The sequence below is a fragment of the Lissotriton helveticus genome, chromosome 3_1, assembly GCF_964261635.1.
Source record: "Lissotriton helveticus chromosome 3_1, aLisHel1.1, whole genome shotgun sequence".
NCBI classification, from domain to species: Eukaryota; Metazoa; Chordata; class Amphibia; order Caudata; family Salamandridae; genus Lissotriton; species Lissotriton helveticus.
In genome coordinates this window covers 1497869953-1497895966 of record NC_136061.1, presented here as the reverse complement: position 1 = coordinate 1497895966, position 26014 = coordinate 1497869953, and the positions used below count along the sequence as shown (strand labels likewise).

General features: G+C 46.1%; 1 protein-coding gene across 3 annotated transcripts in view; it reads left to right on the top strand.

Annotated features, from left to right (window-relative positions):
• Positions 1-26014, top strand: part of TBCEL (tubulin folding cofactor E like) — a 526320-nt gene that overhangs the window by 41481 nt on the left and 458825 nt on the right. For all 3 annotated transcript variants that reach the window (XM_078682152.1, XM_078682156.1, XM_078682157.1), the window contains exon 2: positions 2706-2765. In XM_078682152.1, the coding sequence (XP_078538278.1) occupies positions 2706-2765 (60 nt within the window). The remainder of the gene's footprint in view (positions 1-2705; positions 2766-26014) is intronic.

Sequence of the window (26014 nt, the reverse complement as noted above, 5' to 3'; positions counted from 1 at the left end):
GGTGTAGTCCTCCTCAATGTTTGTGATGGAGTACCTGAGTGATATGAGTGGATGTTGAGCACCAATTCAGGTGCTGTATGTTTGTGGGAGTAGGAGCATGTTTCTGTGGATGGTGACAGGCTTGAAGGTGGAGTGGACACATCGACAGTAATTCAATTCCATTATGGGGATGTGGCAAGATCTCATTGACTCTCCTGTTGTGAAGTGTGGCGCACCTGTGGGTCCCGATGAGTGCCTGTGCTCAGTCACAATCTGGCAGAGTACAATGTTATATATATTATGCTGGATTACATTTGTGCTGGGCTACGGTTGTTTAGCAACGTGGGATTTGTGGTTCACAAATGGGGTTTAGTTGATGGTTGCAATGGCATGCAGGGAGTAGATGTTGGTGATGGAGATGGCAAGAGGCATGCTGGGGCAGCATCGGTGGCCAAGAAACGTGTGTGGATGGTAGAAAAGAAGGCCAAAAGGACGTATAGAGTGAGTAGCAGATGACCAGGAAATAAAAAGCATCAGTAAATGGATGAGTGGGAAAACTTTGGATGGTAAGAGGTCACAATGATTGCAATATTGAGCGGTAAGCAGGTGACAGAGGTCCATTTGTACACCATGGATGAGGCACAGGTAAACCGGTCGATGGAGGAAGCCATCAGATAATCACACTAAATTGTTCAGGTGCTTGTGTGAGACCACATGCAATGTTGGATCTGTAAGTGGGTAGAGCAATTCCAAAGAGAAATAGTCGTAGGTCCTGCTCATCTCTCCCCACAGCGGACGTCATTGAGTAGTGTTACAATCATTAAAAAAATAGCAAAGTGAGGTGTGAGGTGCAATGTGTCTAGGCATGATGTGGTTACATCAGACACACAATGCTGCCTCATTTTTGCCAGCATTTGGGGCTCTTATGTGTGACACGCTGTGTAGGATCCAGACTTGGCACTGTATGGCCAAACTTTGTACCGTTGGGCAAAGACTGTGTGCAGGATGCCGTGTATGTGTCCAGTAAGGGTAACTGTACATATAGAAGCAGAGTCATTGTGTGTGTGACCTATGTGCAGGACAGAACACAGTGTGACAAACACTGAGCTCCATGAGAAGGCGAACTGTACCTACACTTCTCCTGTACATGGTTCATGTGCAGTAATGTCCTTGTCAGGTCAAAATGACACTACGGTAGTTTGACAGCTCCAGAGTGTCATACATCCCAAAGCACTGCGTAACTGCCTCTTACAAACTGCAGAGATGACATCATACGCAGGGGAAACAGCCTTAATTACGAAAGTTTAACAACGACTGAGCTGAACAACGAATCCTAAACAACGAGGACATCCTTAACCACGACATCCTTAACCACGAATTATCCGAACACCGACTTTCCTAAACCACGAAAAAAAAGACCTCCTGACTTGCCAATAGATGGCACTATTGTATTGTTATGGAGCGTTAAATGAGTCTGGCAGTTGCTCCGCTCAGCAGGGAGGCTGATCATTATCTAATCTGCCTTTATACTCTGTAAAGCATACAGCATGCCTGGAGGCCTTGGCTCATTGGAAGTGTTTGCGCTGACAGGCACAGCTTAATAAAGTTTTTAAACCTAAGAATGACGTCACTTGTAGAAATATTTGGGGCAGTTTACTTTTACACTGATTTTGTTTAACACTTTACCTTGACACTTAGGTACAGTGATTAATTTTACAGCGTGGGGGCTTCTGATGAGAGTGCTTACACTGATAAGCACAGCATTTTCGTTGTTAGCAATGTGGCCGTTGAAATAGCTGGCTAACTTGGAGATCTGAAAGACTCGGCTGGCAAAGCTCTGCATCAAGCACTCGCTCCATTTCCAGCCTTACAAGTCTACTCTTCTTTATTGTGTTTGCGCTGATGGGCACAGCTTGATGTATTTGTAATCCTCACTTTTTAGGTGCTTACGCAGATTAGCACAGCCTTACCACTCTCTCTGCTTGATTGCGCTTGCTGTAACACTTCGGTAAAGATTGGAACAAGAATATTGTGCGCAGCTGAGGAGTTTGTGGGAGGTCTGCTCTGTACTTTTGAAAATCGGGAGTACATTTTAAACATAGCACACACATGCATTCAAACTGCTTATCTCGAGCCTGTGGAGCTGTGTAGGAGGCTGGATTCTTCTCTTTTGTTCTCACATTCAATGGAGCTGCGAGCCAGATCGGTTGTGGATGTTGTGACATTTCCCGGTTTTCATCTGACAAGTGCAGAAAGCAGGTTGATCAGGTATGTTCTGTTTTGCACATAGTGGGAGATTCAGGATATATGTAAATTAAATATTTTTCGTGGTTCAGGAAGTCGTGGTTCAATACAATAGTGGTTTGCCTTTGATCGTTGTTGAGCCTTCATGGTTCAGGCAATCGTGATTTAATAGGTAGGTGTTTAATCATACAACCCATACGCAGTACAATTTAGACATGATGCCTGTGTGGAAATGGTGCCTTGAAATTGCGTGACACAACTCTTATGTGCATGTCTCACAGCACTGATGTTTTGTGTGGCCCACCACTGCATTCACAGGCCATGTGTGCATGGCAGTCAAAGTGAACAGGGTCGTGCGGACAACATGTCATTCACCTCCACAGTGATGTTGTTTTTCCTGTGACTGTAATGTTTTTCCTCATGTTTATGTCACGTTTCTTGATGCATGGTAATGACACATATTTACATTTGTTCACTCACAGATGGTCGTGAACCCATCACACTGGGTGACGTGGATCGATTCCGGGACCCACACGCCACTGGTGAGTATTTGCATTTAAAATTGCCATGTTGTGGTGTCATGAATGGCAGTACCGAATGGTACACGTGGTTGATTGGCATTATGGGTGTGTACCGCATGTCACTCTTCCACAATGTGCAGATGTATTTTGGAAATCCAATTTGTCTGCGAATTGGTAGTTGGATGTGGGGTAACACATATCATTCTCAGTTGTGACTTTGCCCATCAAGAGACAGTGATACAGCTTTCAATTCCTGTGCATGATATATAGCACCAATTCAAGCTAACTAGTTATTGTTCCAAAAATGATGCAGGCAATACACTCCTTGATTTTAGCACATGGTAAGTAGCACTGCATAGTCAATAAGGTACACTTCCCTGCTGTGTGTATTGTCCAATGTGCGTGCAGTGGCTGTTGCGTTGTGCACCAGGATGCAGTGCGGTTAATGCCATGTAAGCGTAGACATGTTGGCACAGTGAAATCAGAAGATATGCTGCATTGCTGCTTCACAGTAGTGGCAGTGTGTAGCTAATAGTGAAAAGTAAAGTTACCCACACATTAAATTGATGTGTATATCAATTGCAGTTGCATATTAGTGCACTGCAGTGGTGTGCTCAGGCTGTGGTGACATACCATGCTTGTCTCTGGATCATGTGTACAGACTCATCTGTCACAATTGGTGACATCACACAACACGCATTTAGTGAGCATGCTTTCACTCTCCATCATCTGATCTCACATTGATTTGGATATGCATGGCTCTCAAACACTCTGTGAGTAGGACTTTGGCATTGGCAATTCCATGCCATCATGACCCCAGGGTGCCATTCCTATGTGTAATCCATTATTACTGTTTGCGTTGTGAACACACGTGTGTTGTCATCTACTAGACAGTGTGAATAGGGGTTACATGACACCCATGAGTGGGATGACGGGTACAAGATATCTGCCCCTCACAGGGTCAAAAAGTCAGACATTGTATAGTGATGGTTGAGTGAGTTAATGCAGTTAGTGGTAAAGTCTGCGTTCATAGCACAACCTTGTTTCATGTGTGATGTGTGATGCAGCCAAAATATTTTTGTTATTAGGAGTGTCCCAGTCTTTTTCCTGTGCATGTAGGCAGAGCATACAATAGGTTGACATTCACACCTGCACACAGCCACACTAGCACTCATGTAAAAGAGTGCCAGTGTTGGCACTGACTACATGAACTGTACCCAGTTGCTGGTAGACACACATGGCTGCTCATGTGCATTGTAGAGAAGTAGCAGCAGTGTGTCACAAAATAAGATGACGGTGGTGCTGGCCACGGAGGGGTAATGCCTCCATACTCAAGTGAATTGTATATGTTGCACACACTCAGGATGCACAATGGTGACATGTTATGACCGTGTCATTAGCATTTTGATTTGTCTGTACATGTCCCCGGCCATGCACTGTCATGTCACTATCCATAGCCTGTAGTGACCGAATCATGCCTTGACATTTATGTGGACAGGTCACTTTGTAACTTTACAGAGTAAGGCTTGTGTGTTGCCTACCATGTTGTATAGGATTTTTGAAATTATTTTCAATTTGGACCGTGACATAGTGTGATTGGCAGGAAATTGACATTTACCATATTTTACAGACAACATGACTCCAGCACAGGTGCATGCCTTCCAGGTGGCAAAAGAAAGGTGGCATGACATGTCAAGGAAGCACCTGTCGGGACAGATCGCTTTTTTGCAGGCGCTGGCAACACTCGTCAACATGCCAGTTCCCCCCCCCAACCAGCCAGGTGTCAGTCCCCCCCCAACAGCTAGGTGCCAGTTCCCCCCACTACCGGCCAGGGGACAGTTTCCCCCCCAAGCAGCCAGGTGCCGGTCCCATCCACAAGCAGCTAGGTGCCAGTGCCAACTACGATCAGCCAAGGGACAGGTCAACCCCCAAGCAGCAATTGGACACTTCCCCCCACAACAAGCAAGGAGCTTGTCCCCCCACGACTCTGCATCAGATGACAGAGGCACTCATGTTGATGTGAAAGGAGATACGGAGGAACAATAAGGTGGTGTGGGAGGTGCGAAGCGAGATGCTGTACTTGAACAGGCAGATTCATGAAATCCGCTAGAAGCTTGAACTTCCTTGAACTTCACCATGTTATCCCCCACTCCCCTCTTTTCCCCTCCCACAATGTTATTATGTTTTTAGATGTGTAGTTAGTATTGTTTGTATTTAGATAGAGAGAGTAGTTTTAGAATAGGTATAGTTAGTTTTTTAGTGTAATATATGTATAGGATAGGTTAAGATAGTGTTGGGGCTAAGTTTCTTTTATCTTTGGGTGGGGGGTTGATGCCTTTTTTTATTATGTGTAGTAGTGAATAGTTAGTGTTACATGTGTAGTTTAGTGTAATATATGTTTAGCTCTTTTAGATATAGTGATAGCGTTAGTGAATAGTGTTAGTGTAGGTTGTTTTAAGTTTCATTTTATAGAATAAATACTGTTGGATTTATTACTGGTTGCACTGATGTCAGGGAGGATGCAGAGTGTGGAGCTTGCTGCATTGTATGCTACTCATGCCATCTGTGGAATAATCCCTGTATGTGTGACTATGGATGAGACCTGTTACTCTGCAGCATGTATAGTGTCCAGTATACCTTAGCTGTGGGCACAGTTAACTTGCATGGCTGACAGATTATATAGGATTGGGCACGCCTAGTCTAGTGGCATCTAATTAGTGACGCACAACATATGAAGTGTGATGCACAGAGTTGCACAGCACAATGTTGCACATTTGAAATTCAACATAGGAACATGGCATTGTGAGTCTGTCAGAGTTGCTACAGTTATCCATCATGGAGAGGTATGTATTCCCCAGATGACACATATGGCTTGGGAGAACTGCACATCTGATGCTCCAGGCTCGTAGTCCCTCTCCATTGCACATACCTTGGCACACTTGATGCGTGGTGCCAGTGCATCAGCTTGGTCAGCCTCCCATGTTCCTGTGCATAGATGACCAATCTCGTCTACATGCTTGATATGGGTCAGATGTGTGTTTATTGCTCACGTCACAGGTCACAACAGTGTATATACAAGTGTGCTCTCGCTACTACAACAGAGTATCACAAACAGTGCAATGACTGATAAGTATTTAAGGAAACAGAAGCAGAATCTTTGGTGTGTTCTTGATACAGCAAGAAGATGATTTATTCTCTCCAGACTCAAGAGATGTTATGCAAAGCCGACACGTGTTTCGTCGTGTACAGTTGAGTCAACACGACTCATCAGGGCTGATGATACAAGAATAACATATATATAGTCAGTACTGCCGTTGTTACATACTGCAAATGGTGACAAGGTGCAGCCAACATGCAGTAGTGCCGTACGTGTGGGTTCGCACGTGATGGTATTGTGTAGTGGTGACGTCAACACACTGGTACATGTGTCACTCCAAGGCTGTGAGTGGTTGCCCTTGGGTGGTGGTGCATAGACATGAAGTCTTATGACATAACGCTTTGGTGTGTGATCGTGTTTAACACATACACGGTGATCTTGCATTCCGAGGGTTCATGCAGTAGTGGATCAGTCAGAATAAAACTAGGTGAGCCTTTGTGAGGGGGTGTAGGTGAGGGACCATAACGGTAACATGACGTGGTTGACCGGTGTTTTTTTATTATCTGTGTTGTTTAGGGGCACGCAGGAAGTTCCGTTATTGCGCCCATTAAAAACGTGTGATTGGATAAGTGTAGACAAGTCACTCTCTCTTGCCATTATGGATTATTTACCTTGAGGAATGGTACGTTCGTGGTATCAGGCATTAGGTCTGGGCTAATATCCGTGTACTGGACGGTACTTGCCGGAGAGAGACTAGAGGAAAGAGTATATACAAAAAGGGAATCATTAGGAAAAGCATTCTAAGGTAGGGGAAAAAAAGGCACCTACTCAGTGGAATAGATGGCGGACAAAAAGTGCGGTGTTCTTACCACAAATCTAAATGTGACTACATAGAGACGGTCTGTCCCTTTATGATAGTCACGTAGAAAGTACTAGTAAATTGGCAATCTGTATTCAAGAATGTCAAAAATCTTCGTATTTGTCCACTCTGTGTAAAAGGGGATCGCAGAAAGAAAAATAAGGAAAAAGAGTCAAATGAATGCGCGAATAAGCGCAACGTAATAAAAAGACATATTGCATTGTTTCATAAAAAAATGGGTCTATAGAGCACTCCGTTAAGGAGAAAATACTAAACTCCTGGTGTGTCAGGTTATAAAACTTGATGCACATAATAGCGTATTATTACAAAAGGACATATTACTTCTTTAGAAGAGATAGGATATAGAGGACTGAGTTAAGGAAGTACCTGACTCCTGGTGTGTCAGGAGGTAGCCGGGAGGGGATCCGTCTGTTACTTAGCTGGCTCGAGACGAGTACGTCTCTTAGAAAGGCGGTGCGCTGCAAAACGGGAAACAAGAGCGCGGGTTAGCTCTTAGAAAGCCCAGTACCATGGGCTTCAGAACAAGCGGTGGTGATAACGGGAGTTAGTTACCGCTTACCTCTGTCTTGGAATCCCTCCTCCTGTGGTTCCCGGTTGCCGTCTCTCTGTACGGACACGTGACCAGGTGGGGGGGATTACTTTATAGACAAAGGTAGAAATCGAAGATGTCCACGTTGTCAGTGGTGTGGAAAAACGGGTTCGCCATCTTTAAGTGGCAGAAGTGCATCGGAAAGTATATAAAATATGCACTCAGTTCTATGCAGAGGTCGTTTAAATTAGGACGAACGAGAAAGTCAATTCATAAAGGAACTCCTAATGTCTTAGCCTGCCTAAAGTGAGGGGGCTCACATGGTTGGGAAAGGGAGGCGCGTGAAGGTGGTTGGTGTGCACGTGAGTGTTCGGGTTCCAAGACCCAAGCGAGGTAAAAATCGTAAATTCAGTGACCTAAGTAATTTAGAGTGAAAGTGCCCACCCGCACCTCTCGTTAGTGAGCATAACATTTTTATCAACGGGTTCAAAACACATTAAATCAGTTGCTTAAACATTATGATCATTATACAATATTAGACCTAGGTATTGGTCAGAGGTATTACGTGGTATAATCGCTCATGAGATCATGTATTCACATAATATACATAGTAGTTATCTTCATTGACATCATAGTACATGGTAGGTGTATCTAGAAATGTCTATATGTGACACTGTGAGTTCCTCGCTGATCGTACATTAAAGGTTCAGTAAGTTTATGTAGAAGAAGGGTCCCCCAGACGGCTGCCTAGTCGCCTAAGAAGAATTGAAGCTCAGAGTCGTAGTTGAGCCCCTGTTCCACGCATCTTAGACGCATGATCCAAGTCGCCTCCCTACGTCTAAGCTTCAGTTCGCGGTTGCCCCCTCTAATGTCGAGGGGAATCACATCTATGCCGAAAACACGTACTTTGATATCATCTACCAATGGTTGACATTCAGCTACGTGTAAAGCCACAGGGTATTTGGGGTCTCTCCTCTGTATTGCTCTTATGTGTTCAGAAATTCTTTCCTTGAATGTCCTGATGGTGCTGCCTACATAGATCTTTCCACACTGGCATTCAATTATGTATACCACAAATTTAGTCAAACACGTGATGTTGTGTCTAATTTTGTAGATAGCTCCATCAGGGCCTTTGAAAGTCTTGGTACCATGTTTGCCCCAAATACACATGGAGCAAAACCCACATTTGTGGAAACCAAGACCTCGTGTGGATAGCCAGTCCTGAACCGGTGTGTTGTGGGGGACTGTAGGGCTTAGTTTGTTTCTCAGGGTGAAGCCCTTTCTGTATGTGATGGAAGGTCTGTTCGGAAGAAGCTCTTTAAGAACAGGATCATCTGTTAAGATTTTCCAGTGTTTGTTGAAGCTCTTTTTGACGTGATAGTTAAGTGCATTGAATTCAGTAATCAGTCTGATTGGTTGTTTGGAGGACTCAACCTCCGTACGTGCTTTCAGACAATCTGGTCTAGAGATGACTCTGGATTTACGTTCTGCTTTTAGAAGGGATGAGCTCGAATACCCTCTCTTTTGAAATCTATTTTTCATGGTCATGATACAGTTATCGAATTCCATTGCTTCACTGCAGTTACGTTTAGCCCTAAGGAATTCTCCATATGGGATAGACCGTAACTGATGCTCAGGGTGAAAGCTCGAAGCGTGGAGAATGGAGTTGCAGGAGGTTGGTTTCCTGAATAGTTTAGAATGCAATTGGTTATTCCTAACATAGAATTCAAGATCTAGGAATTCAATGTTGGTGAGGCTGTGGCGCATAGTGAAACTGATTTCCCATAGGTTATTGTTTAGATACTTGAAGAAGGATTGGAGAAGTTCCTCGGATCCTGACCATAAGAGAAAACAGTCGTCAATGTATCGTCCCCAGTAGACTATGAGGTCAATGTATGGTTTGCCTTTGATACCCCAGATTAGGTCGGTTTCCAAGGCCCCCATAAAGAGATTAGCGAAAGAGGGTGAGAATTTCGAGCCCATGGCTACTCCCTTCTTCTGTCTGTACCAATTCCGATTAAAAATGAAAAAGTTATTCTCCAGGATGATCTTCATCATGTGTAGCAGCATGTTGGTATGTGCCCATAGCGAAGCAGGTCTATTAGAAAGAAGTTTGGTAATAGCACTGATGCCTATTTCAGGATTGATGCTGGTGTACAGGGACACCACATCCAAAGTTACTAGTCTAGTACCTTGCTGCCACTCCAGGTCTGACATGATGTTCAGTATGTGTTTCGAGTCTTGTATGAAAGAAGGAAGGTTCTTGACTAGAGGTCCCAGAAAAAGATCCACATACTCTGCGATTCTTTCGGTGGGGCCCCCAATCCCCGATACTATCGGTCTGCCCGGTGGGAATGGTAGATTCTTGTGGACTTTAGGTAGGGTATACAGCCACGGATATGTGGGTCTGAAGACTTTGAGATACAGATATTCATTGTCATCAAGTAGACCAGATTGTTTCCAATTCAATAGGAGTCCATTTAGTAGTATTGTTAATGGACCCATAGGGTTATGGTTAATAAGCTCATAACAAGAGTCATCACTCAGTTGGCCAAGGACCTCATTGTTGTAGTCATTGAGATCCATGACCACCACGTTCCCCCCTTTGTCCGCTTCCCTGATGATAATTTTGTGGTTGTCGCTAAGAATAGAGAGTGCTGACCGTTCACCCTTGGTCAAGTTGTCTCTATATCTAAATTTCGTGTCAAGGTTCCTAATGTTGGTACTGTTAAGATCCTCAAGGACGTGTCTGTAAAATTTGTCAATATTGTTGCCCCCTGCTAGTGTAGGAGTCCATTTGGATCTACTCTTAAGGCCACTCGTGATGCTGTAATCGGTCTCGACATCCAGCTCTTCAAGGAGTCTTTCCATTTCAAGTGGACTATCTTCCCTGTCTGTCAAAGAAAGAAGCAGGTGTGTGGATTGCACATCTTTAATGGTCAAAGGTACATTGTCAAATACAGTAGGGATGTGTCTAGGTTGTTTCTGCATGTCTTGTGATCCAGCAAAATGTTTCCTGAGTTTGAGACTACGTATGAACTTAAAGATATCAATTTTGGTTTGACATATGTCGCCAGTGGAATAGGGATTGAAATTCAAACCTCTGCTAAGTAAGGATGTCATATCGGATGTTAGAGGAAGTGAGGAGAGGTTTATGACTTGAACTGTGTCACCTAGTGTGGTTGGTTCCTCTGTGTGACTGACCTCAATTTCCTGCGATATTCCTCGCTTGTCCCTACGTTTCCCCCTGTGGGTTCTGGGTCTGTAGCGGCCCTGGGTGGCTGAGTCCTGTTGCCTCTCCTTACTCGTTGCATCTCTAAAAAAAAGGTTGAATTATGAGGTTCTGAGTTGGCCAGAATTTCATTTTCTATGTCGCTGAGTCCAGTAGAACTCAGAGAGGTGGTGCTGGAACTGGCAGAGTTGGTGGTGGTGGTCCTGCCAGTTTGTGAGCCTGCCTTAGGTTTCGGGATTAAGGAGTCGTACTTGCGATCAAAAGTGTATATCCTGCCATTTTTATAGTCCGCCTCATCCCTTTTGATTTGACGTGCCTTCCTGCTCTGGATTTCGGATTGGTGTTTCAGAAGAATTTCGTCCAGAATGGTGTAATTCTTAACAGTGGCCTCAGGTTTGTTCAGGTCTTTAATCTCTTGTTCTACCACAGAGATTTCTGATTGTAGTAGGGCAGTCTTCCGATCAGCACTCTCAATGAGAATGTCTATTAGTGTGATGGAATTCAGGTTCAGCGAATCTTCCCATTTGCTCATGAGATCCCGGTCTAGATCATCATAGGTCGGGAAGATGTTGGACCGTAGTCCTCTAGGAACTAATTTAAGTTTCAGGTAGTGTTTCAGAGTTGCTCCGTCCCACCAACGGGAGTTTTCTTGTTTCTTTAGTTTTTCAAGTTTGAAGAACTTGTCTCTTAAACCCTCTATGCGTGCAGGACCTGCCGTGGCTGATGCCTGGTGTGTGGGCATGCCCTTGGCCAGATTCTCAAAAAGATCTGCTGCTGCTTTAGCCCTGTCCATGGTGTGGTGGACAGTGAGGTGTCCAAAATAAGGTCTAGTGGTTCAAAAATGTAACGTGGAGGCGCCCAATCTGCAAACTCAAGAAACACTTCAGTGGGGTTTTTAGAAATTCAGATTACTCAGGCGCACTGCCTAGGATATACGTTACAGAGTGTTGATTAACAATTAGACGTGTAGTGCGTAAAGAGCAGGCGGAAAAACACCCTTAACCGTCTAAAAAAGTCAAGGGACTAAACAATGTATATACAAGTGTGCTCTCGCTACTACAACAGAGTATCACAAACAGTGCAATGACTGATAAGTATTTAAGGAAACAGAAGCAGAATCTTTGGTGTGTTCTTGATACAGCAAGAAGATGATTTATTCTCTCCAGACTCAAGAGATGTTATGCAAAGCCGACACGTGTTTCGTCGTGTACAGTTGAGTCAACACGACTCTTCAGGGCTGATGATACAAGAATAACATATATATAGTCAGTACTGCCGTTGTTACATACTGCAAATGGTGACAAGGTGCAGCCAACATGCAGTAGTGCCGTACGTGTGGGTTCGCACGTGATGGTATTGTGTAGTGGTGACGTCAACACACTGGTACATGTGTCACTCCAAGGCTGTGAGTGGTTGCCCTTGGGTGGTGGTGCATAGACAAAGAATTTCTGAACACATAAGAGCAATACAGAGGAGAGACCCCAAATACCCTGTGGCTTTACACGTAGCTGAATGTCAACCATTGGTAGATGATATCAAAGTACGTGTTTTCGGCATAGATGTGATTCCCCTCGACATTAGAGGGGGCAACCGCGAACTGAAGCTTAGACGTAGGGAGGCGACTTGGATCATGCGTCTAAGATGCGTGGAACAGGGGCTCAACTACGACTCTGAGCTTCAATTCTTCTTAGGCGACTAGGCAGCCGTCTGGGGGACCCTTCTTCTACATAAACTTACTGAACCTTTAATGTACGATCAGCGAGGAACTCACAGTGTCACATATAGACATTTCTAGATACACCTACCATGTACTATGATGTCAATGAAGATAACTACTATGTATATTATGTGAATACATGATCTCATGAGCGATTATACCACGTAATACCTCTGACCAATACCTAGGTCTAATATTGTATAATGATCATAATGTTTAAGCAACTGATTTAATGTGTTTTGAACCCGTTGATAAAAATGTTATGCTCACTAACGAGAGGTGCGGGTGGGCACTTTCACTCTAAATTACTTAGGTCACTGAATTTACGATTTTTACCTCGCTTGGGTCTTGGAACCCGAACACTCACGTGCACACCAACCACCTTCACGCGCCTCCCTTTCCCAACCATGTGAGCCCCCTCACTTTAGGCAGGCTAAGACATTAGGAGTTCCTTTATGAATTGACTTTCTCGTTCGTCCTAATTTAAACGACCTCTGCATAGAACTGAGTGCATATTTTATATACTTTCCGATGCACTTCTGCCACTTAAAGATGGCGAACCCGTTTTTCCACACCACTGACAACGTGGACATCTTCGATTTCTACCTTTGTCTATAAAGTAATCCCCCCCACCTGGTCACGTGTCCGTACAGAGAGACGGCAACCGGGAACCACAGGAGGAGGGATTCCAAGACAGAGGTAAGCGGTAACTAACTCCCGTTATCACCACCGCTTGTTCTGAAGCCCATGGTACTGGGCTTTCTAAGAGCTAACCCGCGCTCTTGTTTCCCGTTTTGCAGCGCACCGCCTTTCTAAGAGACGTACTCGTCTCGAGCCAGCTAAGTAACAGACGGATCCCCTCCCGGCTACCTCCTGACACACCAGGAGTCAGGTACTTCCTTAACTCAGTCCTCTATATCCTATCTCTTCTAAAGAAGTAATATGTCCTTTTGTAATAATACGCTATTATGTGCATCAAGTTTTATAACCTGACACACCAGGAGTTTAGTATTTTCTCCTTAACGGAGTGCTCTATAGACCCATTTCTTTATGAAACAATGCAATATGTCTTTTTATTACGTTGCGCTTATTCGCGCATTCATTTGACTCTTTTTCCTTATTTTTCTTTCTGCGATCCCCTTTTACACAGAGTGGACAAATACGAAGATTTTTGACATTCTTGAATACAGATTGCCAATTTACTAGTACTTTCTACGTGACTATCATAAAGGGACAGACCGTCTCTATGTAGTCACATTTAGATTTGTGGTAAGAACACCGCACTTTTTGTCCGCCATCTATTCCACTGAGTAGGTGCCTTTTTTTCCCCTACCTTAGAATGCTTTTCCTAATGATTCCCTTTTTGTATATACTCTTTCCTTTAGTCTCTCTCCGGCAAGTACCGTCCAGTACACGGATATTAGCCCAGACCTAATGCCTGATACCACGAACGTACCATTCCTCAAGGTAAATAATCCATAATGGCAAGAGAGAGTGACTTGTCTACACTTATCCAATCACACGTTTTTAATGGGCGCAATAACGGAACTTCCTGCGTGCCCCTAAACAACACGGATAATAAAAAAACACCGGTCAACCACGTCATGTTACCGTTATGGTCCCTCACCTACACCCCCTCACAAAGGCTCACCTAGTTTTATTCTGACTGATCCACTACTGCATGAACCCTCGGAATGCAAGATCACCGTGTATGTGTTAAACACGATCACACACCAAAGCGTTATGTCATAAGACTTCATGTCTATGCACCACCACCCAAGGGCAACCACTCACAGCCTTGGAGTGACACATGTACCAGTGTGTTGACGTCACCACTACACAATACCATCACGTGCGAACCCACACGTACGGCACTACTGCATGTTGGCTGCACCTTGTCACCATTTGCAGTATGTAACAACGGCAGTACTGACTATATATATGTTATTCTTGTATCATCAGCCCTGAAGAGTCGTGTTGACTCAACTGTACACGACGAAACACGTGTCGGCTTTGCATAACATCTCTTGAGTCTGGAGAGAATAAATCATCTTCTTGCTGTATCAAGAACACACCAAAGATTCTGCTTCTGTTTCCTTAAATACTTATCAGTCATTGCACTGTTTGTGATACTCTGTTGTAGTAGCGAGAGCACACTTGTATATACATTGTTTAGTCCCTTGACTTTTTTAGACGGTTAAGGGTGTTTTTCCGCCTGCTCTTTACGCACTACACGTCTAATTGTTAATCAACACTCTGTAACGTATATCCTAGGCAGTGCGCCTGAGTAATCTGAATTTCTAAAAACCCCACTGAAGTGTTTTTTCAGGTCACAACAGTGTTTGTGTATCACATGAGTAATGTGGTAGTGACTAATGCTTTTTGAATTGGGGTCATTCACAGATGCCATTTTTGGTTAGCACTGGTAGGTAGACAGACGAAACTTGTACAATTTTCCTTTTGTGACACCCTTAATCAATAAGTGATGCCTTAGTCAGTGATGATGTTTTCTTGCAGGCACACTGTTCTGCATCACCAAGGTAGTGACATGTTGCATTGCTCCCTGTACCAACAGTGTCATTGCCACTCATCCAGGCAATTGTTTTGCCATTTCCTCACAGTGATAACAGACTAGATTTATTGCAACAGATACACACGAGATGTTAAATGCAGTACTACAGACATCCATGGTCAAATTGGCCAATATGCAGTCATTGTGCACAGCATGAGAGGGCTCTGTATTTTTTGGTCATTGTTTGTGCACAGGTATGGACAGTATGACAGTTAGCAAATGTGCTACAGTCAGTATTGTGGAGTCAAATGTAGGGCTGCAGACTTTCTAGTACAATCTATGTATGTTGCACATCTGACCTTTGCTCACCTCACCAATTTCAATCTGCTCTGCAGCATCTAGGGCCAGATGTAGCAAAATCAGAAATACCGACTCTTAATTACCGAATTTTACCGATTCGGTAATTAAGAGTAGGTATTTCTAATGTAGGTACCAATTCGGTAAATTTTACCGAATCGGTAAAAATCTGTATTTACCGATTCGGTAAATACCGAATCGGTATTTGCTATGGAATCCTATGGGCCTTGAAGCCCATAGGATTCACTATCAAATACCGATTCGGTATTTACCGAATCGGTAAATACCGAATTTTGCAAGGGTGCAGGGGGTGTCACTTTGACACCCTCTGGCACCCCTGTTTTAGGCTTGTGTGCCATGGCCCTAAGGGCATGTATGTGTGCCACATGGCACAGGTGTACATGCACAGATGTGCATGTACACCTGAATCGGTATTTTACCATGCAATTGTATTGCATGGTAAAATACCGATTTTCAAAGCCCTGTGTCAATGTTAAAATTGGCATCCACATACCAAACATGCATTTTCGGTAATTTTACCGACCGGTATATTTACCAATTCAGTAAAATATACAGAATCGGTAATTTTACCGATTATGTAATTTTACCGAATCGGTAAAATTACCGATTCGGTAAAATTACCGAAAATGCATGTTTTTTACCCCCCTACATCTCCATGGCCATATACCGGTCGGTAACGGCCGAATTCGGCCGTTACCGGCCGGTAAATGGCCAAAATCTCCCACCTACATCTGGCCCCAGGTGATGTGATATGCAATGCACAACGTCACAAATAGCTTCGTCTGCCACGCCCAGCGTTAGGAGATTTGTTTGTCGAATATGGTTTCCAATCCTTCAGTGGGACACTACTTGTGTACTGCGACTGACTTGTACATGCTGTCAAACATGCATTTATCAACAATGTGCGTGTGTCAGACTTGGTACATAGCTAGCTTGTTATATCTTATAAATGTGGGCACAGCATCTTAGCCCGTGTAATGTTGTTTTCACCCCTGTGCACCTTATCCACTGTCAGCCTTCAGAAGTTATTTTAGATCATTTTTACAGTTGTATAATCTTTTTGAGCACTGTGCCCCAGTCACCTTGAAATGGTAGTGTACCTCATGTTCTATATTTGGCCATGTGTTGTTTATATCTTTCTTCTGCTCATCTCCACAATCACTTCCCCCTGCAGCATCCCCTGCGTCCATACCTCCACACAAGGCAAATTGACCCGCTAGTCCTTCACAGATGGTCCTCCCTCCAACGTCCCCTTCCAAAGGCAGACACTGTGTATCCACATTGCAGGGACAACAATGGCGCCCATGATGCTGGCCCGTATGTGCCCATCTCCACCTGGACCGCGCACAGCGTGAGCACGCCTACCACACACAGGTTCCACATGATACAATGCCACTACGATGGCAGCAGCCTCCACGCAATCAACATGGGAAATTACACACCTGCTTCTGAGCGTCCCCAGAACACACACAAGGACCCTCCTCACATTTGATCTGCAGTTCGTTCAGCTTCCGATCCACTGATCCACCAACCATGATGTGAACTAGGCCTGGGCAAAGCACCACACTACGCCCGTGTGGTTTGCAAAGTTAGCGCAACTTTGCACTACGCGAGCTGCACGTAGCACAATGCGAACATGCGTAGCGTATCATAGTGCAGCGGTCATTTTTTGCTTGCTAATGGTCCTGAACGTCAAGTTGGCGACCGCGAGCAAGCAAATTGACATCCTTGCAAGACTTTTTCTGTGTTCGCAATCAGCAACATCAAGTTTCCGATTGCGAGCATGGAAAATAAACCTCCCGGCGAGATTCTCAACGTGGGGAGGTCAGGTCTCTCATTGCGAGTGGTCGCACATACTCGCGACCGCTCACGATAAGAGAGTACCAGTCCGCATTGAGAAAGCTGCAGCTCGAGTAAAAATCTACTTGAGCGGCAGAAAGGTACAGCTCGTACTGTGCAAGATGCCGTTTTCAAAGATTGCACAGTGCCGAATGATTGTCCGCACTGTGCAATCATTGAAATGACATCTTGCACAGTGCGGACATGCTACTACGCAGTTGGTGTAGTGCTACGCGTAGCTCGCGTAGTACGAAGTGCACTTTGTGTAGCTACGCGCAGAGCTTCTTCACTAACTATGCCCACCCCTAATGTGAACCCACCTTCCTCAGACCCATTCTTCTCAACACACACTCTGCCCACAAACACGCCCTTGTACTCTGGGACCAAAATTTCACTACATCACCAGACGTTGCCTTCCTGCCGGAGAGCTGCCTGTACCCCTCCACAGCACACATCATCGTCATTGACATCCTGGACAGCTACAAGTGCATCTGCAGGGACCACGACAACGGAGTAGGAGTACGAAATGCCATCCTCCACATGAGCAGTCTCAGAGTCTCAAAGATCAGCAACGACCTCATCAGCAAGGAAGTACACCTGTACTTCATGATCCACACCTATCACAACACACCCCTCAGAGTGGCAACTGTGTACAGACCCCCTAACACCGATTACAGTTCAGCTACTACATTGCCTACTTCATCAGTACACATGCCCTTGCCTGCACAGACAGCATCCTCCTCTGGGACATGAAATTCCACCTTGGTAAGGACACCACCACCACCTCCGCAGCCCAGATTGACAGCCTCGCAAAAGTCTGACTCAGGATACTACTCACAACACCCACACACTCTGTCTGCAAAATGCTTGAGCACATCTTATCCGCTTCGTCATACATCTCCTTCAGACACACCACCCAACTCCACTGGACTGCCCATGTATGCATCCACTTCCCCACCCGACACCCCACCACACACACCAGAACCCCCACCAGTGCTGGGGCACAGTCACCATAGACCAGCTAACCACCACACTTGCCCGTGGCCCAAACAGCTACCACACCAAACCACACCCACCGCACACGACCTAAGACAATGTCCACAAACACAATAGCTTCACACAGACACACCAGCAAGTGAGCCATCATGTTCATTGAGGAACTCCAGGAACAAACGTATCGCAATGGAGAATGCAATTTCAAGGGTGCAGGGGTGTCCAAAGGACACCCTGTTGCACCCTGAAATCTGCATATGGGTACATCTTGCACACACACATGCCCTAAGGGCATGTGTGTGTGTGTAAAATGAACTTTGAAAAATTCACTTTAGTGCATTTTTAAATGTTTTTGCAAATTACCATGAAGTTCAACTTCAAGGTAATTTGCTACTCCTATTTGCGAAATCACTATTTTTTTTGTTTGATGCATTGCATTTAAGGAATCTCAATTTGGGATTCCTTAAATGCAATCGCAATTTAAGGAATCTCAACTTAGAGATTCCTTAATTGCGATTTTTGCATTTAAGATGATACATCCCAAATGCAAAAATACCGGTCGCAAAGGGGCAGATTCTCAGAATCTGCCCGTTTGCGACCGGTTTTTAGGTTGATGCATCTGGCTGTTGATTCTCATGAGGCCCTCATTAGACGAACACCTATGCAACAACAACGACAAAAGTGCCATCATCGTCAACAACAATGAGATCAGGGCCCTGCAGGTCAACATAGACAACACATCACTGATCCTCCTGGACCGGTCATCTGGCTTCATCACTGTCTGCCACCAGACACAACGCACAAGCCTCCACAACGCAAAGTTGCTAAACAGAACCCTGGAGCAGAACACCTCCTTCCACTCTGCCATGACCCAGTGCTTCCGCATCCCCCTTTCAGCTCTGGATCCACCACAATCATGTGTGGCGCACACATGGCTCATCCCTCAGCACAACATAGTTCAACATGTACATGTCACTGCTTGGCCACGTTGCCTGACAACACAACCTTTACTTCATCTCCTAAAACAACGACAGCCAGCTGATCCTTTCCCTCACCAAAGACCCCCTCACCACCACAGCAAACCACCATGTAGGAATGGTAAGCGTCACTGAGTGGATGTAGTACTGAAAACTGGTTAGGAACTTTGACAAGACGTGAGTCATCTTCCTGTGCTCCACATCCTCAGCTAGTGACAACTCCTGGTGAACCACTGGACTGGCAACAGCTCCAACAACACCCATCCACGCACATTACCTGTGATTCTTAATCTAATCTACTGTCTACGTGACAATGCATGTAAAAGGCCATCTGCTCCTCCTTAACAACCCCCACATGCTCCACTGGATGTACAGGTGGATCCCCACCGTAACAAGGATTAGGGTCTCCCAGGTCCCGCAGCAGCAGTAGGTTGGCAATAGATAAGGCCCTCTCAGCAGTCCCCTCAACCACACTCCTGAACCAACTCCTACACATTTGAAAGGCCTCTGCATGCATGAACAACAGCATTCTGAGCAGCAGCCATATCACACACCACCTGTGAGGCCAGCACTGGCTCACTGTCAACAAGAGGGTCACAATCAAGCTCCTCACACACGCACACAAGGCACACCACGACACAGACCCAGCATAGCTCTAACAACGGTATACAGACAAAATATCGAATCAAAAATATAGAATTGCACTAATATCGAAGTCAAAATATAGAATGGACAAAAAATAGAATGGACAGAATATATCAACAAAAATATCAAAATTAAGGTAAGTAATTTAATATTGGGAGCCTTACCTGGAGCGAGGGAGCAGCCTGTTCTTTGCCGACACCGCCAAGAGTCACTTTCCCTCAAGAAGCCTAGCGGGGGCCTTTCTCCAGCGCCCCAACGCTACCGGATGCCAATACCATCAGCGCCGCCGCCCCGGGACTACAATCCCCGGCATCCTCAGCGGCGGCGCGCACCTCTGACGCGGCTGCAGCGCCAGGAGGCGCATTTCGACGCGCAGCCCTCGGTGGAGCGGGGGAGCCTTACCTGGAGCGAGGGAGCAGCCTGTTCTTTGCCGACACCGCCAAGAGTCACTTTCCCTCAAGAAGCCTAGCGGGGGCCTTTCTCCAACGCCCCAATGCTACCGGACGCCATTACCATCAGCGTCGCCGCCCCGGGACTACAAACCCCGGCATCCTCAGAGGCGGCGCGCACCTCTGACGCGGCTGCAGCGCCAGGAGGCGCATTTCGACGCGCAGCCCTCGGTGGAGCGGGGGAGCCTTACCTGGAGCGAGGGAACAGCCTGTTCTTTGCCGACACCGCCAAGAGTCACTTTCCCTCAAGAAGCCTAGCGAGGGCCTTTCTCCAACGCCCCAACGCTACCGGACGCCATTACCATCAGCGTCGCCGCCCCGGGACTACAATCCCCGGCATCCTCAGCGGCGGCGCGCACCACTGACGCGGCTGCAGCGCCAGGAGGCGCATTTAGACGCGCAGCCCTCGGTGGAGCGGGGGAGCCTTACCTGGAGCGAGGGAGCAGCCTGTTCTTTGCCGACACCGCCAAGAGTCACTTTCCCTCAAGAAGCCTAGCGGGGGCCTTTCTCCAATGCCCCAACGCTACCGGACGCCATTACCATCAGCGCCGCCGCCCCGGGACTAAAATCCCCGGCATCCTCAGCGGCGGCGCGCACCACTGACGCGGCTGCAGTGCCAGGAGGCGCATTTAGACGCGCAGCCCTCCGCGTCGCGGGACGTTCCGGGCGAAGCCCGGGCCCGTCTGAGCCCGTCAGAGACAGGAGGAGACTGGGCTGGGCCACGTCCCGAAAAAACTGCTATAAGATCCTAAACCGTTATAACACTAACAACTAACTGACTCATTCATTGTTAAGTCTTTTGTTTTGTACACTGAACAAATGTCTAGCAAAAATGAGAAATCCAACAAACAGGCAAATAACTGGAAGGGAGGTGGGGTTACAGGAACCTTAGATGCATTCATAACCAGGGCTACTTCTGTCCTGGAGCATGAAATTGCATTAACAGAACGCCGTCTGTCCCAGGAGCCTGTGTACTTAAGGCGATCCTCCTTGGGAGGTTTAGCCTTAGTTCCTTCCCCAGACCAGAGACCCATCCTCAAGCCACTTTTAGAGGATAATAGTGAACAACCTCTAGAACAAACTGAAGGCTCAATCACAGTAGACTCTAACACTACTGCTGTGCTAATTGACTCTTCAGTAGATGAAACTGGGAATGATTCAGACTTATGTATATCTGCCAAATCAGCACCGATATGTTGCCCTAACCCGCAATTACCTAAGGAACCAATGGTCACGGGTTGTAACACTAAAAGGAAACGGGGAGGCAACACACATGAGGGAGGCTGTGTAAAGAAGATCAAAGTCACAAAAATGCCTAAGGTTGTGGCCAAATTAATACCAAATATTACCACAACCACCGTCCAATCTAAGAAGATTGGTCCCCTATTTAAAGCTACACCAGTAAGAGTAGGAGAACCTCCGACTATTGAGGCACATCATACGGACGGCCTATTAGAAAACATGGAAAAATTGGTTAGATCACTGATTCTCCCATTGATGGAAAAAACAAAGAGGATAGGTGAAAAATTAGAGCAACTTGAAAAAGTAACTCAATCTAATTCTGAACTCCCAGGGAAGTTAGCTAAATCTGGACTGAAACATCAAGGAATGGTAACTGTTCCCAGTGTAGAACAACGGCCAGTACCCATTGATACTAAGACATCATCTATGGTAGTACAACCCCAGGTAATGAACGGCACACTAGGTCATGACTCATCCAGGGGTGTATTGAAGGACCAAGATTTTGGGGTGAGCTCAGAGAGTTCAGAGGCAAGGACTGGGAGGGGTACAGGGTCTATAGATAAGAAAGGCAAAGATATCATCCGGGGAAAAGACATTCAACATGGGGGTAAAGGTAAGGGTCAAAACCATAAATTAGACCTACCTCCGGACTCATACCCGTATGTAATTGTATTATCTGGCGTTCCTGTACTGAATCATGAGAAAATTGAATCATTTCATGAATTAAAAAATAAGGTAACTTTTGGCTGAATAGGAATAGACCGGACTTACAAGGCGAAATCTTAAATGTTCGCAGAGTAGGTTGGGTTGGCCACAGGACTAAGGACAGGGAGGGGGATTGTATTATCATTAATTTTAGAGACCCACGAGTGGTCAAATATAAAGGTGATTTCTATTGTGAAAGAAGTCTGGGGGGTATTTATGCCTCAGTCTTAAGTCATTTTTATCCGCCCTCTTCGTTTAGATACAATGGTCTTGGCTTTTGTGAGAAACAGAGAGGAGGTTCTATTCCTCAGTTTAAAAATTACCCTGAGACCTTTTTTAACGTACCAACAGGGAATCGCTATGACTTATTGTCTGGGCTTGGGGATGTAGATTGACCAGTATTGGAGAAAGTTATTCATAAATCCCCAGCAATTGAATCATTAGTAACTGCAGGGAAAGCACATATAATACCCACTCCTATGCATTCGACGGTGACAACTAGCGTAGATATTGGGTCATCTTGTACTGATACAACTGGTGAAGCAACAAGTAATGACAGTGGGGTGCACGAAGAAATTAAACTGGACTATACAGTTGAAGCAGAGGCTATTAGGAAGCAAGAAAATAATTTGTTTAAGGGTACTTGATCCATCCTGTACTGGAACATTGCCGGATTAAGAACGAAAATAGGCAATCAAAATTGGGTAAATTTAATAAACGAATATGATATTATATGTCTACAAGAGACTTGGGCGGTGGAAGTAATTAATTTGAGTGGTTTTAGAACATTTTTTACCCCAGCTATAGGCTCATTGCATGGTAGAGCAAAAGGCGGATTATGCACTTTTGTGTCCAACCTTTTTAATTGTGAGAATATAGATATTATGTGTAATAATAGATTTTATCATATGGTAACAAAATACTGTGTCTGTTAATTGTGAATTTTTACAATAATGTTCCTTTGAACGACCTTTCAGTGGTGTTAAAAGCCCTACACACTGATATTAATAGCGTGCAAAATAGTGAGAACAAAGAGACTTTGGTGGTCTGGGGTGGCGATTTTAATTGTCCACCATGTAAGAGAGGAGAACAAGGGATGTGTGGACTAACTTTGAGTAAAGGTACTGATCTTATGCATTTTTACCACACTGTCAGTGGGGAACTCCTGAATGAAATTGTATTTACATGTGACCTGGGTTTTGCAAATAAAATGTGTCAACCGGAGATCCCTTTTTCCCCAACGTTTAACGGAAGAGGGGTGTTTTCGATAATTGATTTCATTACTGTATCTGCACGCTGTAAGGACAATGTTTTAAACTTTAAAACACTTGGGAATTCTTCAAGCGATCATTTCCCTATCATGGTTGAAATTATTAACCCACATCCTGCCCCTGAGCACTTACATAAATCTGTGCAATACCGGAGCAATGTTGCATTAACAAAATTTAACGGTTATGCTCTGAAGTGGACAAATGTAGTCCCTGATGATTTCTTAAGTAAATTAATTAAAAATTGCGAACCCAGCTTCAATGTTTGATTGGGAGAGGCAGTAGAAAAAGCAGAAATAATCAAACATTTTAGGATAATCACCACTCAGATAAAGGATAGTCTGTGGGTAGATGTAAGACACTCCAAACCAAAAAAAAACAGGTGGTTTGATACAATATGCTCTAAATCTTACTCTAACCTAAAACGGGCCCTAAACACCACTATCAAAGATCAGATTTTAATAAGGGATTTACGTAAGGCCTATAAGGCTGCCTTAAGGAAAAGAAAGGATGTCTTGAAGAGGGAGGCATGGGATACCTTATGTGACGCTTCCCAATCAAGAGATATGACAGCCTTCTGGAAGGCAGTAAATGCGCCGTTTTTTAATGATAATACTCGGGCTAGAATTGAGATTGCCATCGCTGAGACGGAATGGATTAGGTTTTTTTGAATCCTTGTATAGTGTGCCAACCATGACTGAAGGAGGGGGCGCTAGGTGGCGCCAAACCAAGATGGCCGCACTGGTGTGAGGCTCCCGCCAGACTGAGCGCTATCACACGATCCTACATCATCCTTTCTAGTGAAAACGGCCTAAATTCTATCTCATCTTGTTCCTGACACCGAGACGAACTCAGCGGTGCCTGGATTGTCTTCCACAGACGACGGGAACTGGTGCTCCGGAGCAGTTTTTCCTTGGACGGGCTCAGGCGCTGGAGCGGGAACTCGCAGACGGCGGATCGGCCAGCAAGGAAAGACCGGTGCTGTCGGGCCTGCTCACTACGGCCGGAAGATCTCTCCTGTCCCGAGACCCATCGCGCGCCCCAACACTTAGGCGCTGCCTCCGGAGGTGCAACCCGGCTCGAGGGAGAGGTACGTGTTACCCTGCTGCCCCCCTTCTGCCATGAGCGACTCTGGCTGACGGAAGACCCGGCACACGCTGCACCCCCGGAGCCTCCATATCCTGCTGAACCTCTGTGCGCGGCGGGTCTCGGAGGGGGCCCACATCGCGCCAGCTGCGGCGCGCCGGGGCACCCCCCTTGTAGACACTTGCAGCATCATCGCCGTCCCCTTCCCGGGGCACCTGCACAGTCTGCGCTTCAGGCCGCGACCGGCGGCCTACTGATCCGAGACCAAGAGGGACCGCCTGCACTACGGGGCACCCACAGGGCTCTATTCATTACGGCCCGCATCTTCAGACCGCAACTCGGCTGGCACCCCACGAGCCCGCTCCCGCTGGCCCTCTATTAAACACGTGTGGAACTGGGGCCCTTCTGGCCTATTGCTTCACGGACTAGCCCTCCACATCTGACAACTACAACATCCTTACTGGATCACTGTAATCCAGCCCCGCATTCACAGATCAGCTCTCCAACTGCGCGTAGCTGACCCAGTCCGGACAATACCGCGTGGGACCGGCGCCAGGTGCGGGCTTGGGAGCGCGTGCGTCCGTCTCACACTCTTTCTGGGCCCCGAGGAAAACGTGGAATTCGCGACACCCGCCGGCCTAGCTCCCCCGAAGCCTGAAGTGCGCCCAGGTTGCAGGCTCTAACGCACCGGCCACCCTCCAGCTCCAGCTCGCCCTGCTGCTGTCTTCGTCCCGCGCCCTGGCTTCCTCCACCGCCGCGACATCGCGGACTCCTCGGCACGAAATGGGCCGCAGTGACGCCAGACAGTCCAAAATCCCCTTTGAATCCAAAAAGACGACCAAAACGCCATCAGAAAGGGCGGACAGCCCTACCGCCTCAGCTCCCCAGGAAGAGGACTGGAAAACACTCCTATTGGACATGAGACAGAGCCTCTCCACAATTGATGCCAAAATAGACACCATCAATTCACGCATGGACAGCGTCGTGGCGAAACTTGAACATCATGACACGCGTATCAAAGAGACAGAGGACAGGATCTCCGGGCTGGAGGATGGCGCTACTACCACTGCTAGACAAGTCACTCGGATGGACAGACTACTAAAAATAATAGCGGACAAGAATGAGGATTTAGAAGCGAGGTCCCGACGCAACAACGTCCGCGTCCTTGGCCTTGCAGAATCCACCAACACCGGAAAGATGGAGATTTTCATTGAAAACCTTATTGTGGAATTGTTTGGTAAGGAATCCTTCTCTCCCCACCTCATAGTGGAAAGAGCTCATAGATCTCTCGCTGCCCGACCCCCTCCGGGTGCCCAACCGCGACCCATTGTCGCCCGCTTCCTCAATTACAGGGACAGGGATGCGGTGCTGCGCCGGGCGAGGGAGATTGGAACAGTTACTTATGGCAACACGACGCTATCCTTTTTCCCTGACTTCACCCCTTCAGTCCAAGAAGCCAGACGCAAATTTGCAGGGGTGAAGAAGAAACTCCAATCCCAGGAAATTCCATTTGCCATGCTATATCCAGCCAAACTGAAGATAACACACCAGGGCACACAGCATTTTTTTCAAAATCCGCAGCAGGTGGAGGACTTCCTTAAGCGCCACAAAAAAGATCACGCCAGAGAGGAGGAAGAGGCGCGACGCTCTAGGTCGCCATCCCCAATGTCTCAACAGGAATAACGAACTGAGCTACCATCCGGATCACGCTACTACAGAAC